General features: G+C 47.2%; 1 protein-coding gene and 1 long non-coding RNA gene across 4 annotated transcripts in view; both read right to left on the bottom strand.

The window, feature by feature from the left end:
• Window positions 1-12,591: 12,591 nt before the first annotated feature.
• Window positions 12,592-19,533, bottom strand: part of LOC308462437 — a 45,494-nt gene continuing 38,552 nt past the window's right edge. The window contains exon 2 of the long non-coding RNA XR_013979162.1: window positions 12,592-12,708. This is a non-coding gene — a long non-coding RNA (uncharacterized lncRNA). The remainder of the gene's footprint in view (window positions 12,709-19,533) is intronic.
• LOC308462325 (asialoglycoprotein receptor 1-like) overlaps window positions 12,868-19,533 on the bottom strand; it is a 37,767-nt gene continuing 31,101 nt past the window's right edge. For all 3 annotated transcript variants that reach the window (XM_080979980.1, XM_080979978.1, XM_080979979.1), the window contains 3 exons: window positions 17,395-17,537; window positions 16,028-16,134; window positions 12,868-13,476 (listed from right to left, as the gene is read on the bottom strand). In XM_080979980.1, the coding sequence (XP_080836106.1) occupies window positions 13,326-13,476; window positions 16,028-16,134; window positions 17,395-17,537 (401 nt within the window). In that variant the 3' untranslated portion in view covers window positions 12,868-13,325. The remainder of the gene's footprint in view (window positions 13,477-16,027; window positions 16,135-17,394; window positions 17,538-19,533) is intronic.

The raw sequence follows: 19,533 nt of genomic DNA, 5'->3' as shown, positions 1-19,533 counted from the left end.
AACAGCAGCCAGTAGGCTTGGTCTTGATTGAAGACTGTTGCGACAGGACTCCCACCTGCCACCAGGTGGAACAAGATGGAAGCCCCGAACATGAGAGAACCCAAACTTTTATTAGCTGCTAATCCCCATATTAAAGGTAAAGGGGTAAAGGGACCCCTGACCATTAGGTCCAGTCATGGCCGACTCTGGGGTTGCGGAGCTCATCTCGCTTTACTGGCCGAGGGAGCCAGCATACAGCATCCGGGTCATGTGGCCAGCATGACTAAGCCGCTTCTGGCGAACCAGAGCAACGCACGGAAACGCCGTTTACCTTCCCGCCGGAGCGGTACCTATATATCTACTTGCATGTTGACATGCTTTCGAACTGCTAGGATGGCAGGAGCAGGGACCGAGCAACAGGAGCTCACCCCGTCACGGGGATTCGAACCTCCGACCTTCCGATCAAGTCCTAGGCTCTGTGGTTTAACCCACAGCGCTACCCGCATCCCAATCCCCATGTTACACCCCCCCCCAAACTACATCATAGTTACATCATGAAAGGGGAGGTCTGGTGGCAGTAATCTGAGCATCCTGGACCCTGCCCCATGGTTCCCCTTGCCCTCCACCAAACACCCATCAAGTGAAACAAAAAATATATTCACATTTCCCTGTTTCCCAGCCAAGTTAATCACATCCTTTTGTCTTCATCTGGGTTTGTTATTTCTGGAATGGCTACCTGTCTGGCAATCAGGTATCAGGATGCCAGGGATTATCACTTAGGCAGAGGGGCTGCTGAGTAGCTGAGCTCACATGTCTATATGAATTTCTGAAGTTTTCCCAGTGAGTCAGTAATATAGATACATTGATCAGTGAATTCTACATTTGGTATCGTGCAGCAAAGGCCCTTTGAATAGATAGAAAGAAACTGTGATGAAGTGTTTAGTGGGGACAAATCACCAAAGTCACAAAAGCGATTGTGCTGGTTTTGGTAGTGGGCTGCATGTGCATGATATCTGCTGGAGGGGCAACCCCCCCCCCCAACCGATACATAAATTCCTGCAACAACCCTCAGGGTCTCCTCCAACTATGATTCTATGAATGGATTGGGAATAGGAAAGGACCGGCAGGTCAGGCGATGCAATGACCCAAGCAGGATTCAGGCCCAACAGCGCACCTCCTGTCAGAAGCACAAGGAAAGGGGAAAAGGTCTTGTTTTTTCCTCTGCCCTCCGCGAGCCCCACTCCTCTCCTGCTGACGCCGCCCAATATGACCTCTTTCTCGCCTAAGATGCCAGAAGATTAAAGGAGGCCACTCTTCCCGCAGGCTGCTTGGGATCTAAAAGACTGCAGCAAAGCATTGTTTGCAGAATCTAATTATATCTTCTCCCACATTCCTTGCTTATCTTCTGTTGCATCAGTTTGGGAGCCCAGAATATGAATTATTCCCTTCGCAGCAAAACCTGAAGGGAAGTGGCGTCAGGAGTGACTGAGATTTCTGAGTCCTGTTTCTTGGCTATCAAAAATATTCTTCTGGATTGAAAAAAGGGGAAGATCCCTTTTCGTCAGCTTGAGGGCGGAGGTTGTGAATCATGTCCTGTACAAACTCAGGAAGGCCCATTTACTCCCTGAGTAAACAGGTGGCGTCAGATCACCTTTAAAATCCAGAACAACGGGGGCGGGGATTATTTTTAAATGATCCTCAATGCTTTAGTTGATTTTCCTTCTAAATTGAAACGCCTGCTTCTTGGGAGAAAAGCAACGACAAACCTAGACAGCATCTTAAAAAGCAGAGACATCACCTTGCCAACAAAGGTCCATATAGTTAAAGCTCTGGTTTTCCCAGTAGTGATGTATGGAAGTGAGAGCTGGACCATAAAGAAGGCTGATCGCCAAAGAATGGATGCTTTTGAATTCTGGTGCTGGAGGAGACTCTTGAGAGTCCCATGGACTGCAAGAAGATCAAACCTCTCCATTCTGAAGGAAATCAGCCCTGAGTGCTCCCTGGAAGGACAGATCCTGAAGCTGAGGCTCCAAGACTTTGCCCCCCTCATGAGATGAGAAGACTCCCTGGAAAACACCCTGATGTTGGGAAAGATGGAGGGCACAAGGAGAAGGGGACGACGGAGGACGAGATGGTTGGACAGTGTTCTCGAAGCTACCAGCATGAGTTTGACCAAAGTGCGGGAGGCAGCGGAAGACAGGAGTGCCTGGCGTGCTCTGGTCCAGGGGGTCACAAAGAGGCGGACACAACTAAACAACTCAACAACAACAACAATAGTGGTTAGAGCAGTGGTTCTCAAACTCTCTTTTTTCCTGGGCCGCACTTTCAGAATAAAAATTTGCTCGCTCCACGCTCAATTTTTTGATTGATAAGAAATACAAAAATAAACAACTCCAAGTAGTGCTTGATTTGTAACATCCAACACAACTCCTTTATAATATGATCAGAAAATATAAGACAAAGCAGCTACATGGTAACATTAACCGTTCCAAAAATATAATTATAAACGAGTCTTCTCTAGCACTCTGTTCGAACGGTGATTCTGGATCAGAACTAGAATTGTCCTAATGATCACTTAGAAGCACAGAATCGTAGAACTGTAGAGCTGGAAGGGAACCCAGCGGTCATCTAGTCCAACCCCTTGCGATGCAGGAATCTCAACTAAAGCATCCATGACAGATGGGCAGACAACTTCTGCTTAAAAACCTCCAAGGAAGGAGAGTTCACAACCTCCCGCAACTTGATGCTCTTGCTCTCATTTTGAAAAGCTCTCCATCCATATTCTGCAAATAAATACAATTATTTTGATACAATGCTCTGCTAAGCTGAAATCTTTAAATGTTCCTTTGGTTGTCCTCGAACCTTTCCGCCACCCTTGCCGTCCTCTCCTGACACACCAGGGCAGAACTTCCCTCACGCCATTTGAGATCCCTTGGGTTGGAGCGTAAGACTAGAACCAGGGACAGGTCTGGGTTCAAATCCCGTCTCGGGAGTGAAGCTCACTGGGTGACCTCACTGAGCCAGTCGTTCACTCTGGCCTGACCTGTCTCACAAGGTTGTTGCTGTTGCGGGCATTAAATGAGAATCATATAAGCTGCCTTGAGCTCCGTGGAGGAAAAAGAGTGAAATATTAATGCAATAAATAAATAAATAAATAGAGGTTGCAGGCCTTGTTCTGGCTTGCTTTTATCTTGTACGCCAGGGATGGGGAATATTTTTTCAGAGCCCAGGGGCTGCGCCATCTCCTTCTAGGTGTGTACAGGGCAGAAGCAAAAGGCTGCGGCGTAATAAATGCAGATGTTTGCCTCTGGACGGAAGCCTAGTTTCTCCACCCACACTCTCACCCAACCCTCCCTGCCCTACATCCGAGGGAGCAAGCGCAGAGGTGTTATCGGAATTCAATGTCACACTCAAAGCAGGCCCAAAATAAAAAACCCTCAAGGAATGTTGGGAGGAGGGATGGCTTTTGGGTGTGTGTGATTACGCAAGGGGAAGGGTTGTGTGATGAAAGTTTTGAGGGCCACGTAGAAAAACCTGTGGGGGCCGCGTTCAGCTCCTGGAAGTAGGGTCCCCCTGTTCTAAGCAAGGGCATTTTTGTGGGTTTGCTGTAGGGTCAGTCTGTTTTTTTAAAAAAATATAAATGCTTTATTGAAATAACAAACAAAGGGCTTAGCCAGAAAAAAGAGAAGTAAATGGTAATATTTGTTATTTCACATCACAATACCTAAGTAGGCATGCCAGCCATAACAGTTGTCATGTCCTTCCAGGTCTAGGTGGTCTGTATTTTGAAGTGTACACCATTCCCTGATCCAGGAGAGACAGTCTGCCTCGTAATAGAGTTTCAAACCTGACAGTGAAAATCCCCCTCTTTCTTTGATATCAATTAATAGTTTGTGACAAACCTACACAGCTTCTTAAAAAATAGCGACATCACCTTGCCAACAAAGGTCCGTATAGTAAAAGCTCTGGTTTTCCCAGTAGTGATGTATGGAAGTGAGAGCTGGACCATAAAGAAGGCTGATCGCCGAAGAATGGATGCTTTTGAATTCTGGTGCTGGAGGAGGCTCTTGAGAGTCCCATGGACTGCAAGAAGATCCAACCTCTCCATTCTGAAGGAAATCAGCCCTGAGTGCTCACTGGAAGGACAGATCCTGAAGCTGAGGCTCCAAGACTTTGGCCTCCTCATGAGAAGAGAAGACTCCCTGGAAAAGACCCTGATGTTGGGAAAGATGGAGGGCACAAGGAGAAGGGGACGACGGAGGATGAGAATGGTGGGACAGTGTTCTAGAAGCTACCAGCATGAGTTTGACCAAACTGCAGGAGGCAGTGGAAGACAGGAGTGCCTGGCGTGCTCTGGTCCAGGGGGTCACGAAGAGGCGGACACGACTAAACGACTCAGCAACAACAACAAAAATAGTTTGTGTTAATTGGGATTTTCCCCTGCCAGATATATTTAGAGATGCCTCGCTGCCAATTTTTGAGGCAGCCTGTCCCTCCAATCACAGGGATTGTCTGAAACAGGAAAAGCATTTTTGGTAAAACGTTCGTTTTGATGGTGGGTATTCTCTGCTGAGCCTGGAACGCTTGGGGTCTGTCGTCAGTGGTTGGGATGGCATGAAAAACTATCAATGGCTCCCAGCCGCAGTGGCTCAGCTCGGCCTCCACACTTGCGAGGCATCAGTGCTTCTGAATGCCAGTGGCTGGGAGCCGCAAGAGGGTAGAGGGCTCTTGCACTCGGGTCCCGCTTGCAGGTTTCCCATCTGGTTGGCCCCTGTGGGAAGAGGATACTGGAATCAAAGCGCCACTGGCCTTATCCTGCAGGCTCTTCCTTGCGTGCTTCAAGGGAGTGCCATTCCATCTTTGCCCACTGACTTCCTTCGAGCGGTTTCGCCAGGGTGCCGTGTGTTGCCACGACAAGTCCGGGCAAAGCCAGGGCTGTGGCATCGTGGGTGGAACCAAGCTTCCGAAAGACCTCGCTTTCCATTCGGTAATATCAACAACAGATATTCCATTTAATAATACAGTGGTACATCGGGTTACAGACGCTTCAGGTTACAGACTCCGCTAACCCAGAAATGGTAGCTCGGGTTAAGAACTTTGCCTCAGGATGAGAACAGAAATGGCATGGCGGCAGCAGCGGGAGGCCCCATTAGCTAAAGTGGTACCTCAGGTTAAGAACAGTTTCAGGTTAAGAACAGACCTCTGGAACGAATTAAGTTCTTAACCCGAGGTACCACTGCAGTAATAATAAAAGCAAGTTTCTGGGTGCATGAGTGGGTGGTCAAGGCCTGCTGAGGATGGGGTGGGGGCTGTGCCAGATTTACGTATAAACTAAACAAGCTATAGCTTAGGGCCCCACTCTCTTAAAGGTAAAAGTACCCCTGACCGTTAGGTCTAGTCATGAACGTCTCTGGGGTTGCCCATTCATCTCGCTCTATAGGCCGAGGGAGCCGGCGTACAGCTTCCAGGTCATGTGGCCAGCAGGACTGAGCCGCTTCTAGCGAACCAGAGCAGCGCACGGAAACGCCGTTTACTTTCCTGCTGGAGCGGTACCTATTTATCTACTTGCACTTTTGACGTGCTTTTGAACTGCTAGGTTGGCAGGAGCAGGGACCGAGCAACGGGAGCTCACCCCGTCACGGGGATTCGAACCGCCAACCTTCTGATCAGCAAGCCCTAGGCTCTGTGGTTTAGACCACAGCGCCACCCGCGTCCCTATATGTATAATCTTAGACAGTTTTTCCGGGTAGTGTGGCCAGCATGACTAAGCTGCTTCTGGCGAACCAGAGCAGTGCATGGAAACGCTGTTTACCTTCCTATTTATCTACTTGCACTTTGACGTGCTTTCGAACTGCTAGGTTGGCAGGAGCAGGGACCGAGCAACGGGAGCTCACCCTGTCGTGGGGATTCAAACCGCCGACCTTCTGATCAGCAAGTCCTAGGCTCTGTGGTTTAACCCACAGCGCCACCCGCATCCCTATATGTATAATCTTAGACAGTTTTTCCGGGTAGTGTGGCCAGCATGACTAAGCTGCTTCTGGTGAACCAGAGCAGCGCATGGAAACGCTGTTTACCTTCCTATTTATCTACTTGCACTTTGACGTGCTTTCAAACTGCTAGGTTGGCAGGAGCAGGGACCGAGCAACAGGAGCTCACCCCGTCACGGGGATTCGAACCGCCGACCTTCTGATCGGCAAGTCCTAGGCTCTGTGGTTTAGACCACAGCGCCACCCGCGTCCCTCCCACTCTCTTGGGGGCCCCCCCCAAAAAAATTAAAGGGGAAAAAATTGGAAGTACATTTCCAAAATATAAGATAAAAGGTGAATAAAATAAAACCTACATACGGCAACAGTGTTTTGTGTCGTGTAGGCTCCTAGGATGTAAGTCATGGGCCCCGCCTGCTCCCTAAAATATCACTGCTTTGCTCCTTTCTATATATAGGGTGCCTACATTCTGTATGGACTGGTTCCATGGCAACATGAGCAAATGGCTTGAGATACCTATTAGGTCCATAAATGACCATATATTCAACCCAAAAAACAGCGACAATTTGTTGTTGACAAAGGAAAGCTGGACATAGAAAGGGCCCCATTGCCTTCAGTGGCTTAGGGGCTCATCAAACCTAAATCTGGCCCTGTGTATATGGTGGTCTTGTAGTAAGGTTAAAATTTACTGGGAAATAAACAAGTACCTGACTTTTAGAAGACATCTGAAGGCAGCCCTGTTTAGGAAAGGTTTTAATGACTGATATTAATATATTAATACCCAACCCATCTGGCTGGGTTTCCCCAGCCACTCTGGGTGGGCGGCTTCCAACAAAATATTAAAAATACATTAAAACATCAGTCATTAAAACTGTCGGAGACGATTGGCTTGTGCTTCCTGCACAAGTCCCTCCCTCCTATGCGCAAGTCCCTCTACCATCCTATGATTTTAAGCAATGCACCTGAATACCAGTTGCCAGAAGAATGGGTGAATGGTCTTGTGTTCGAATCCTGATCACTGGTTTCCCACTGGGGCACTTGTTTGGCAACTGTGGGAACAGGATGGTGGCTCAGACGGGCCCTGGGCCTGATCCACCAGGGCTTTTCTAATGTTAATAATAATAATAATAATAATTTGTTATTTGTACCCCGCCCATCTGACTGGGTTTCCCCAGCCACTCTGGGCGGCTTCCAACAAAGACCAAAAATACACTAAGGACCAAGGCCTTCACGTCCTGCTTTGTAGCTCCAAACCAGCCTTCCCAAAAGCACTGACGAGGAATCTTGATTGCTCTCCTACGTGCCCCTTTGTGCAAACTCCACCGAAACCAATGCCAGGAGCTGCCTCGTTTGGCTGTGTCTCCTCCTCCTCCCAAGGCAGCATTCCACACTCCTTGCTGTTATTAAACAACACGCGCCAATTACTCACCAACCTGGTTTCCCAGGCAGGAGACAAAACATAACAAACTGGATCGAGGGTGGAAACAAGTCCCAGGTGAGCAGAAAAACAGGATCGGGGTGGCAGTGGAGGAAAAAGTTTTCTCTTCCATCATCACAGGTTCGTTTCCTGCAGCACGTACTCGGGATTTGAACTCGTACCCTCGGCGGCTAGCCACAGATTTGCCGCCACTTGCCACGGCCCGGGTTGATTTGGGCAGGTTTGCTCACACCCACAACGTGAGTTATCATTTTGCGGCTTGGCAGCAGGTAAAATCTGAGGCTGGTGCGGCTATTTTTAAGATGTCGGCCAACTGCGACACTTGAATTTCCAGATCTGCACACTCAAGGTGGAGGCGACTGCAAAATGCACAGCCCTAAATACTGCTGCAATTACTAAGACAGACATCATTTTCCAGCCCACGATCCCTCAGACATTCGTGGGGCCGTCCTTTTTGAAAATAATAATCAATAATAGTCAATAATAATAATAATAGTAGTAATACCCTGCCCATCTGGCTGGGCTTCCCCAGCCACTCTGGGCGGCTTCCAACAAAGTATTAAAATACCGTAATACATCAAACATTAAAATCTTCCCTAAACAGGGCTGCCTTCAGATGTCTTCTAAAAGTTTGGTAGTTATTTTTCTCTTTTAGATCTGGAGGGAGGGCGTTCCACAGGGAGGGTGCCACTACCGAGAAGGCCCTCTGCCTGGTTCCCTGTAACTTGGCTTCTTGCAGTGAGGGAACCACCAGAAGGCCCTCGGTGCTGGACCTCAGTGTCCAGGTAGAACGATGGGGGTGGAGACACTCCTTCAGATATACTGGACCAAAGCCGTTTAGGGCTTTCAAGGTCAGCACCAACACTTTGAATTGTGCTCGGAAACGTACTGGGAGCCAATGGAGGTCTTTCAAGACTGGTGTTATATGGTCTTGGCGGCCGCTCCCAGTCCCCAGTCTAGCTGCCACATTCTGGATTAGTTGTGGGTCACCTTCAAAGGTAGCCCCACGTAGAGCGCATTGCAGTAGTCCAAGCAGGAGATAACTAGAGCATGCGCCACTCTGGCCCAACAGTCTGCAGGCAGGGAGGGTCTCATCCTGCGCACCAGATGGTGCTGGTAGACAGCTGCCCTGGACACAGAATTGACCTGCGCCTCCATGAACTCCCAGGCTGTGCACCTGGTCCTTCAGGGGCACAGTTACCCCATTCAGGACCAGGGAATCCTCCACACCTGCCCGCCTCCTGTCCCCAAAAAACAGTACTTCTGTCTTGTCAGGATTCCACCTCAATCTGTTAGCCGCCATCCATCCTCCAACAGCCTCCAGACACTCACACAGATCTTTGCGTCTCACCGTTTTTCTTCCATTGCCTCGTCCTCTCCTCTCTCCTCCAACTCCCAGCATTCACGGAATTGTAGAGTCGAAAGGGACCCGAGGGTCATCTAGTCCAACCCCCCGCAATTCCATCTCCTCCCAAGGCACTGCCACCTCTGCTCCTGTTATGGGAGGGTTAGATTCCAGCAGAGCCACTCTCCCCTTCTCAGACTTCCCTCTCCATCCCTGGCAGGAATTCTGACATCCTAGCTGACTATAGGAAGGAAGTTGAGCAGTTGGGGGAGTGGTGCAGGAAAAACAACTTATTCCTTAACTAAAAGAGATTATTGTGGACTTTAGGAAATGTAAATTGAATATTCAGCCACTTATTATCAAGGGGAAGTGCGTGGAACAGGTCTCAGCGTTTCGATTTCTGGGAATGGGGTTGAGAGATGACCTAACCTGGGGAGAAAACAGCAAAGACCCGATGAAGAGAGCACAGCAGAGGTTATATTTTCTTTTTCTTTTTTAAAATAATTTTTATTAACCGGCCAATCAAATCAAATTAAATCACATCACATAAATTCCGAATTACAAAGCCGAATTTTAAATTTTGTTGGGGGGACCCCATATTTCAAGATCCGAAGGGGGATTCTGATCATCTTCTTGCTACTGCGTTAATGTCCAAATCAGTCCAAACAGAGTTCATAATTCTATCCAGTCTTATCTTGCTGTTTCAACATCACATCTTGTTCATATATTTTCTCTTTTTTCTTTATGATCTCTTCTGATAGTCTCCTTAAGCCGATAAACACCAATAATAATCCTGTGTGAATTTTTCCGTTCTTCCAATCCTCAAATCGAGATGGTTTCCATATATCATCGCCTTCATAGATAACATCGCTCTTTCCATCTCACAAAACTGTCGCTTTTAAGTCCCTCTGAGGAGTTTCACCCACAATATATAAACAGCTCTGTTTCTCTCTTTCTCCTCCCAGACTCAAGACCTCCGACAGAACTTCCCAATATAGCGACGGCATTTTTAACTGCATCATTCCAAAGCTCTTATACATTCCACGCTCTTCTTAGAGGTTATATTTTCTGAGAATCCTCCAGAAAAACAATCTCTGTTGATGGCATTTTACCAATGTACTGCTGAGAGTGTATTAACTTATGGTCTCTGTGTGTGGTTTGGGAGCTGCAGGGTCAGGGGAAAAACAATGCTGTCCAGGGTTGTAAAGACTGCAGAGAGAATAACTGGGTGCACTCTTCCCACCTTGGATCAAATCTACGCTTCCAGGTGCCATAAGAAAGCTGCAGAGATAGTGCAGGATAGTGTGCACCCCAGAAATGATCTCTTTCAGCTTCTGCCTTCTGGAAGAAGGTAAAGGTAAAGGTAAAGGGACCCCTGACCATTAGGTCCAGGCGTGGCCGACTCTGGGGTTGCGGCGCTCATCTCGCTTTATTGGCCGAGGGAGCCGGCGTACAGCTTCCGGGTCATGTGGCCAGCATGACTAAGCCGCTTCTGGCGAACCAGAGCAGCGCACGGAAATGCCGTTTACCTTCCCGCCGGAGCGGTAACTATTTATCTACTTGCACTTGACGTGCTTTTGAACTGCTAGGTTGGCAGGAGCTGGGGCAGAGCAACGGGAGCTCACCCCGTCACGGGGATTCGAACTGCCGACCTTATGATCGGCAAGTACTAGGCTCTGTGGTTTAACCCAGAGCACCACCCGCGTCCCTTTCTGGAAGAAGGAATAGCTGCCTGAGAAACAGTGTCTATCCAAATGCAATTTTGGTTTTAAACGCAGTGTGAGGTAGTCTCTATGGGAGTATATTGTATTCAATATACTAAACGGCCTCGGCCCAGTATACCTGAAGGAGCGTCTCCACCCCCATCATTCTGCCCGGACACTGAGGTCCAGCGCCGAGGGCCTTCTGGCGGTTCCCTCATTGCGAGAAGCAAAGCTACAGGGAACCAGGCAGAGGGCCTTCTCCGTAGTGGCGCCCGCTCTGTGGAACGCCCTCCCATCAGATGTCAAAGCGATAAATAACTACCTGACATTTAGAAGGCATCTTAAGGCAGCCCTGTTCAGGGAAGCTTTTAATCTGTGATATTTTACTGTATTTTTTGTTTCTATGGAAGCCGCCCAGAGTGGCTGGGAAAACCCAGCCAGATGGGCGGGGTACAAATAATAAATAATAATAATAATAATAATTATTATTATTATTATTATTATTCAATTATGGGGTATGAGAGTTTTTAGGGGGCTAACCAGGCTGGGATAGTTGGCATAGCAGGCTTGTTGGTTTCTGAATGTCTGGTGTAGATTTTTTCAATTTTGTTGTTCTGTATGGGACAATGACAATAAACGTTATCATACTGTATCGTATCGACACCTGAGGAAGATTTGAGAGGCCTGGCTGCATGCCAGGTCACCTGGCTGGGCTCCACCTGAAACCATGAGGCAGTTGGAGCAGAGAGCTGGGTGCTCCTTGGGTGAGACAAACCAGTAATTTAGCACAGCCCTCATTAGCAACAAGGGCTTCACTCTGACAAGCCTGCCAGCCAAGCCGATCGCTCCAGGTGAGGAGGCACGCACATGCAAGCACACCGTGTCTGTTGGGATATTCCGTTCCACATTAAGGAACAGGCATGTCTGTTTACACTCCAGCACAGTTTGCTGGGAACTTCTGTTTGTGTATAGCTTTTGCTTATGCTGTTTTGCTTTGGACATGAAAGGGATCGGGGCATGTTTTCCTTTTGTCCTGATATACACTGAATAAAAGGGACGCGGGTGGCGCTGTGGGTTAAACCACAGAGCCTAGGACCTGCTGATAAGAAGGTTGGTGGTTCGAATCCCTGCAACGGGGTGAGCTCCCGTTACTCGGTCCCTGCTCCTCCCAACCTAGCAGTTCGAAAGCGCGTCAAAGTGCAAGTAGATAAATAGGTACCACTCCGGCGGGAAGGTAAATGGCGTTTCCGTGCGCTGCTCTGGTTCGCCAGAAGCGGCTTAGTCCTGCTGGCCACATGACCCGGAAGCTGTACGCCGGCTCCCTTGGCCAGTAAAGCGAGATGAGCGCCTCAACCCCAGAGTCAGGCACGACTGGACCTAATGGTCAGGGGTCCCTTTACCTTTACCCTTTTACGCTGAATAAACTGCTTGTAAATATGCTCACACAACTTCTCCTGCTACTTCTGTTTGTGTGGCATTTACTCTGCTGAGTAGTGTGCCCAGCTTCTGAAGCTGTGGGTCGCAGATGCTGCAACAAGGACTGGAGATCGCCTGGCACACCGGCCGGTGGGCTGGAGCCAGCTGGGGGCCTGCCAATTGCCCCCATTCCTTGGTTGTATGCCAACAGTGGTGTAACCCAGGATTTTATTCCGTTTCCCTGATTTATTATTATTATTATTATTATTGCCAAGAAGCCCTGTGCCCATACTCGGAAGTTTCCCCAGCCAATTTGCAAGCACAGAGAGAAATGGGGCATCGCTCCCCCCCCCAATAAAACACACACACCTTCCCTGTTCCACGTTTCAGAAACCGTACGTTAATTGCTAAAAGCCACACAGTCAGATCTTTTGCCTGATGAATATAAGCTCAGCTTGCCCAGGGACCTAAATGATAATGTGCGTTCCCAGGGCGATGAGGGAAAAGGACAGCAGCAGAATGTTCACAGACAGAGCAACTTCTGTGAGGGAAGTGAAAGGCCGGAAGGAGAGCCCAGGAAACGAGGAAAGTAATAAAGGAGAAAGAGATGTTGGGGGAATCTCACATACAGCCAAGGGGCAGAAGGGTTTGTGTTCAGGGCTGGGTCAACCATTAAGCAAAATAAGCCCGTGCTTAGGGCGTCAAGGGAAGTGGGGGCAGCACAGAAATGTTGCATTGCCAGATTTTTAATATTAATGGTCACAAACTGCTCAGCCAAGCTTTCATTTTCTCAGCTGAAGTCCAACCGAGCAACTGTGCAACGAGGCAGGCTGGATTCCTTATCTCTACCAAGTATAGAAGCAGATGTGTTACGTAAGTTTAGTTTTGAGGATCTGATCAGGGACTTTGTAATCGGAAAAAGCAGGATAATTTTTTCCCAAATGCAGATAAAGTCGAAGTATGCAAAAGTAAACATTATTTCCCACCCTACTGTAGGCTTGGTTTCATTTCGAAAAATAAAATTTTATTTTGTGGTTTATTCTTGTTTGCATTCTGAATTAGATATCCGTGGGGGCACCAAAATCTTTTAAGTGCTTAGGGGCCTCTAAAGGTATCAATCCGGCCCTGGCTGTGTTGTTAATGGTTGGAGCCAGAGTCACAACAGGGGAATCGAGGCTCCGCGCTGAGGTTCTGGGTGCCTATTGCCAGTGTAGAAAATTAAAATTTGGGTTAAAAAAAATGTGAAATAAAGCAGTCAGGTACGGAGGGCTTTGTATGCCTGGCTATGTTTTAGGACACAGTAGGCAAGAGGGGTTGTTTGAGAGGAAACTGAAGACCCTCCCCAGGGGTGAAGGCAGCAAAATTGCTTCCGTTGCCCCAGGATCCCTAGATCCTTCAGCAACTGGTGAGAACTCAGTTTCATGGAGCCAGGGGTCAAAGGGAAGCCTCTCCCCCCCCCCTTAATCCACTGCCTCCATCTCGCAGACCCAGCCATAGTTGCGAGAGCAGTGGTCGTCGTTCCAGGTGCCGTCGCGATGGAGGTGGGCGCAATCCTCTCCTCCCCCAAGTCCGTGGCCGTACCAGTTATCTGGTTGCCCTGGGGCCCAGTCCCTGGAAGGCAAAAAAGAGAAACCGCAGGTTATGACGTTCAAACACCTCCAGGTTCAAGCACGGAAAGGAAGGGTGAAAAATGCACGTAGGTTATTTTTCTTATATTCAACAACAGCGGCAAGAGTATTGTTAGCCCAGAAATGGAAGCAAGAAGAAATTCCGATGAAAGAAGAACGGCAGACGAAATTAATGGACTCTGCAGAATTGGGCAAAATGACAGGAAGGATTTGAAACCTGCGGGACCAGAGATTCACAGAAGATTGGAAGAAGTATATGAATTATTTGAAGAGCGACTGTAACCAACAAATTACCCTAGTAGGACTGCAAGAAGTTTTGTAAGGATAAATATACGAAGTGCTACAAAGTAGAAAAAGTAAAAAAATTCCTTCCTGTAGCACCTTAAAGACCAACTAAGTTAGTTCTTAACTTAGTTGGTCTTTAAGGTGCTACAGGAAGGAATTTTTTTACTTCGACTATGGCAGACCAACACGGCTACCCATCTGTAAAGTAGAAAAAGATAGTGATATTGGTTATGAGTTTGAAATGTAATAGGGAAGATAAGGAATGCATACTAAGAGATTAGATTGGAAAATTTTCAGACAGGACTGATGGCAGCCAAAAAAAATTGAATAAGATGTAAAAGTATGTTTAATTACTGTTGAAAATGATATGTTAAAAAACTAATAAAAATTTATATAAAAAGAAAAATGCACTTAGATTCTTAGCGAATGGGCACAGAGGTTGAATTCTAGGTCAAGAGGGACAGGTGTTGGGGTTAGGTTCTTATAACAAGGCTAAAGCACATACTTTGATGACCACCTCCCCACGCCCTTGTTATAAGAAAAACTGCTTCTTTTTCCCTTACGGGGTATCCAAGAGCCCATATAGAGTCCTCATGTAGGTTCTCTATCAGTAGGAGAAAATAACAGAGGCCAACCAGAGAATATTGAGAAGCAAAGCAGCTAGCAAGCCTGATCTTTATTAAATTGTTGCAACAGGGTCCCCACTCACCCCACCCAGGGAGGGTGGAGAGGAACCTAGAACAAGCTCTTATATAGACCTTTGAAACTGTCTCCCCTGTAGCTCAAGACCGCCCGCCAAAACATCATACATAGATCACAGAAGGAGGTGGTCCCCAGCAATAAATCCTCCGTTAATTGCCTCTTGCGTACAGTTTTCTCAAGCTGGCAGCTGGCCAGCTCCTGACAACTATGGTGCCATGGCTTCCCCCAAAGGATTCTGGGAGCTGTGGCTGGTTAAGGGGGCTGAGAGTTGCCAGCAGACCCACTCCTCACCCCAATTCCCTTCATAGAGCTTTATAGAGCTACAATGCGCAGAGTAGTTTAACAGTCAATTCCTCTTCCCAGGGAATTCTGGGAATTGTGGTTCTATGAGGGGAACAGGCTGTTGGGATACTGCCAGGGAGACAAAGTCCATCATGGCCCCCAAGCCGCCTCCGGACGTCCATCGATCTCCCGTAGACACGCAGTATCATTCAATTAGCGACACGAGCTTCCAGAAATAGCTTGCCACATTCCAGAGCTGATGCACGCTCTATCAGCAGATAATGCACAGCGAAAGATGCACGCAGGAGAGCATTATTTACAAGTTTATTCAGCGTTGATCAGAACAAAGAAAACATGACTGCCTGCTTCAGTGTCTCTGGCACAGAGAGAGAAACGAAATCATAGACACAACAGAAACATCCTGTGAACAGGAAATACGCAGGCTGTGACACAAACATCCTGCTCCCTTTTAAGGTGGAACGGAAATATCCTAACACAGGCATCTCTTCAGAAGTCTCACCGCTCTGAACAAGCTCCCAGAATCCTTTGGGGGAAGCCATGACCATTGAAAGTGGCATGATAGCGGAAGCTTTTTTGCTGGGCTTGACGGGAGAGGAAATTGCAAAGGTAGATCAGAGACTATTTATGTACGCAACAACTGCGGCGAGAACTCGATTAGCTCCAAAGTGGAAGTTGCAGGAATTATCAGCGATGGAGGAGTGGCAGACAAAGATGATGGATTATGTGGAATTGGCAAAGCTGACCTGCAAGGTTCGAAACCAGGACGATAGAAAATTCCAAAGAGCCTGGAGTAAATCCATTGACTACATAAATAATAACTGTAGAAGTGTGAAGACACTAGCAGGATTGAAATAAACCCTATGACGTGGACTTTATAATATAAGATTCAACTGTGAGATATAGATTTGAAAAGGGAAATCTTGTTGGTGAGATGGAGGGAAGTCATAAACTCAGCAGGGAATGAGAGTTGTAGACGAATATTTGAAATTACTGTTTAAAGTGAAAATTTAATAAAAATTATATTTTTTAAAAAAGGAATTGGCATCTTAGGGGGCTCTGTGGGGGGGAAATAGGTGTCTTTGCTCACATCTCTCAGCGCCCTTAACAAGCCACAGCTCCCAGAATCCTCTGGGGGAAGCCAGGCTCTTTAAAGTTGTATCACAGGGCCTTGAATTTATGGTGTGAATGTGGCCGAAACCCCACATTGCATTATGGGCTGGCCGCACTGCCGTCTGCGAACTTACGATCGGCGAACGGTGTAGGGCGTTCCGTCCACCCACTTCCAGCTCCCTGAAGCATCACTCAAGCCGATCCACGTATACTGGGGGTGCACACGGACGGCCACAAATCGCTGGCGTGAGAAAAAAAACACAAAAAGTAGAAAATGCAAAGAGAGGTAGCACTAGGATTGGTCAGCTCTGTTTCTCATTTTTTAAATCTTAAACCCAGTTCTCAACATTTTGCAATTAAAAACAACAGCAGCAACTATGAAATTCCGTCAGGATTTTAGGGCAAATTTGTCCTGCTAGACTAGTTATTTTTTGTATGCCATTGTGACTAACAGACACATTTTTGCAACAACAACAAAAATCCCTAATATTATGGTGATGATAACCTACCTTTTAATATGCATTCTTATGCACACCTTACCCTAGTGTATGTATTTTTGCAGATCACACTTGCACTGAAAATTGCAGGATTTGTCAGCAAAAAATTTGCAAAATTCACCAGCATATTAGATTTCACCTAATATTTTTGGTACATTTGCATCAGATGCCCATTTTTGCAAAGCAATGTTCTGCAATAGAATGGATTCTTTGGTATGTTATTATCACTAATACAGTCAAACCTCGGTTCTCGAACGCCTTCGTTTTTGAATGTTTTGGCTCCCAAACGCCGAAAAACCGGAAGTAAATGCTCTGGTTTTCAAATGTTTTTCGAAAGTCCGACACGGCTTCTGTTTGAGTGCAAGAAGCTCCTGCAATCAATCGGAAGCCACGCCTCGGTTATGATTATGTCGATTATGATTGTCGTTTCAGATTATGTTTGACAACCAAGGTTTGACTGTACACACAACTATGACCATCAGGTTCCCTTCCAATTTTACCATTCTGTGATTTTAAGAGGGCCTCCACTGCTGATCTTAGCACCCGGTAAGGTCTGCAAGGACGGAGGCGACATTTTACCCCCCCTACCACCAAACCCGGGATGCAGGTGGCGCTGTGGGTTAAACCACAGAGCCTAGAACTTGCCGATAAGAAGGTCGGTGGTTCGAATCCCCGCGACGGGGTGAGCTCCCATTGCTCGGTCCCTGCTCCTGCCAACCTAGCAGTTTGAAAGCATGTCAAAGTGCAAGTAGATAAATAGGTACCGCTCCGGCGGGAAGGTAAACGGCGCTTCCGTGCGCTGCTCTGGTTCGCCAGAAGCGGCTTAGTCCTGCTGGCCACATGCCCCGGAAGCTGTACACCAGCTCCCTCGGCCAGTAAAGCGAGATGAGCGCCGCAACCCCAGAGTCGGCCATGACTGGGCCTAATGGTCAGGGGTCCCTTTACCTTTTAGCACCAAACCCACAGCGCAGGGAGCAGACCTGCAAACTCCCCAGGGCCCCTACCTGTTCCTCATAGGAGTTGATGATCACCAGGTGAGCGTCTCGGGCTTCGCAGTCAGCCTTGGCTTCCTCCCAGGGCCTCCCGAGTCTGGACTCCCAGTAACAGCTTTTCCGAAATATGTCCCACCCTTTGGGGCAGCAGGCCTCTGGGGGGGGCCAGGCGACAGAAAGGAAAGAGGGATATTCAGTGTTAGTCAGACTCCGAGCAGTACCAATGAAACAACCAAGGTCCACTGATTTCATTTTTTAATTTTCTTTTATTGGAAATTTTATTTACAACATAACATAACCCCCCCCCCCATACAGAAATCCACCCTCATTAAACATGAACATAACATACAACAATACAAACAGCCAAATAAAAGATTTCCTTTATCCTATATCTGGCCTCCTTATTTACTTCATATAAGCTGTTTCCTTTATGAATAATTATTAAGATTTTTCTAATTGTAACTTAAATATCCACAAAAGTCTCCTCTTCATCCTGGAGAAGGGCTCTGTCTTGGGCCCGGTCTTATTCAGCATCTTTATCAACGACTTGGATGATGGACTCAAGGGCATCCTGATCAAATTTGCAGATGACACCAAATTGGGAGGGGTTGCTAACACCCCAGAGGACAGGATCACACTTCAAAACGACCTTGACAGATTAGAGAACTGGGCCAAAACAAACAAGATGAATTTTAACAGGGAGAAATGTAAAGTATTGCACTTGGGCAAAAAAAAGGAGAGGCACAAATACAAGATGGGGGACACCTGGCTTGAGAGCAGTACATGTGAAAAGGATCTAGGAGTCTTGGTTGACCACAAACTGGACATGAGCCAACAGTGTGACGCGGCAGCTAAAAAAGCCAATGCAATTCTGGGCTGCATCAATAGGAGTATAGCATCTAGATCAAGGGAAGTAATAGTGCCACTGTATTCTGCTCTGGTCAGACCTCACCTGGAGTACTGTGTCCAGTTCTGGACACCACAGTTCAAGAAGGACACTGACAAACTGGAACGTGTCCAGAGGAGGGCAACCAAAATGGTCAAAGGCCTGGAAACGATGCCTTATGAGGAACGGCTAAGGGAGCTGGGCATGTTTAGCCTGGAGAAGAGGAGGTTAAGTGGTGATATGATAGCCAGGTTCAAATATATAAAAGGATGTCACATAGAGGAGGGAGAAAGGTTGTTTTCTGCTGCTCCAGAGAAGCGGACACGGAGCAATGGATCCAAACTACAAGAAAGAAGATTCCACCTAAACATTAGGAAGAACTTCCTGACAGTAAGAGCTGTTCAACAGTGGAATTTGCTGCCAAGGAGTGTGGTGGAGTCTCCTTCTTTGGAGGTCTTTAAGCAGAGGCTTGACAACCATATGTCAGGAGTGCTCTGATGGTGTTTCCTGCTTGGCAGGGGGTTGGACTCGATGGCCCTTGTGGTCTCTTCCAACTCTATGATTCTATGACATTAATCGAAACAAGTCCAGGTATATATTTTAGGGCACTGTTTTGTGAGGTCCACCGATTTCAGTGGGACTTCTCTGACTAACGTTGGATCAAACCAGGGTTGTGTAGTGGTTAGGGTTAGGGGGTTCGTGGTTCGGGTTTCCTATATACATGTTTAGCTTACCCAGTTGTTTAGAAAACTCACGCGAGCTTTCATCTGTTTTTAGCCGACTGTTATTTTCGACTTTTCGATGTTGAAATCCCTTTTCAAGAGCCTCAAATTGCTGTTGTTAATTCTTCTTAGTCACAATATTACCCTTTCGTCTTTTTTGTAAACCGCTTTGTGTGTGGTTTTTACAGACAAGGGATGCCTTAATCTTATGAATTGATGTATAAATCTTAGGAATCAATCATCCCATCATCCCTGACCTCTGGTCCTGCTAGGTAGGGATGATGGGAGTTGTAGTCCAAAAATAGCTGGAGGGCCAAGTTTGGCCATCGCTGGCCTCAAGCCCGCCTTCAGGGATCACACTGTGCTCTGCCTGATCTTGAGTAAACTTCCTTTTTATTGCTTATGAATAAGACTGTGGTGTCTTTATTCTTTTAGGAGGGATTCAAGGGGAAATGTTAGAACGCATTTCAGCGTATTGTCTTAAGAAATTGCGTATTGTCTTAAGAAACTCACATGAGTTTGCAACAAGTTTTCTGCTCTGTA

Source organism: Podarcis pityusensis (genome assembly GCF_964106645.2).
Source record: "Podarcis pityusensis genome assembly, chromosome: 13".
Classification (NCBI taxonomy): domain Eukaryota; kingdom Metazoa; phylum Chordata; class Lepidosauria; order Squamata; family Lacertidae; genus Podarcis; species Podarcis pityusensis.
This window is presented reverse-complemented; position numbering and strand designations above follow the sequence as displayed.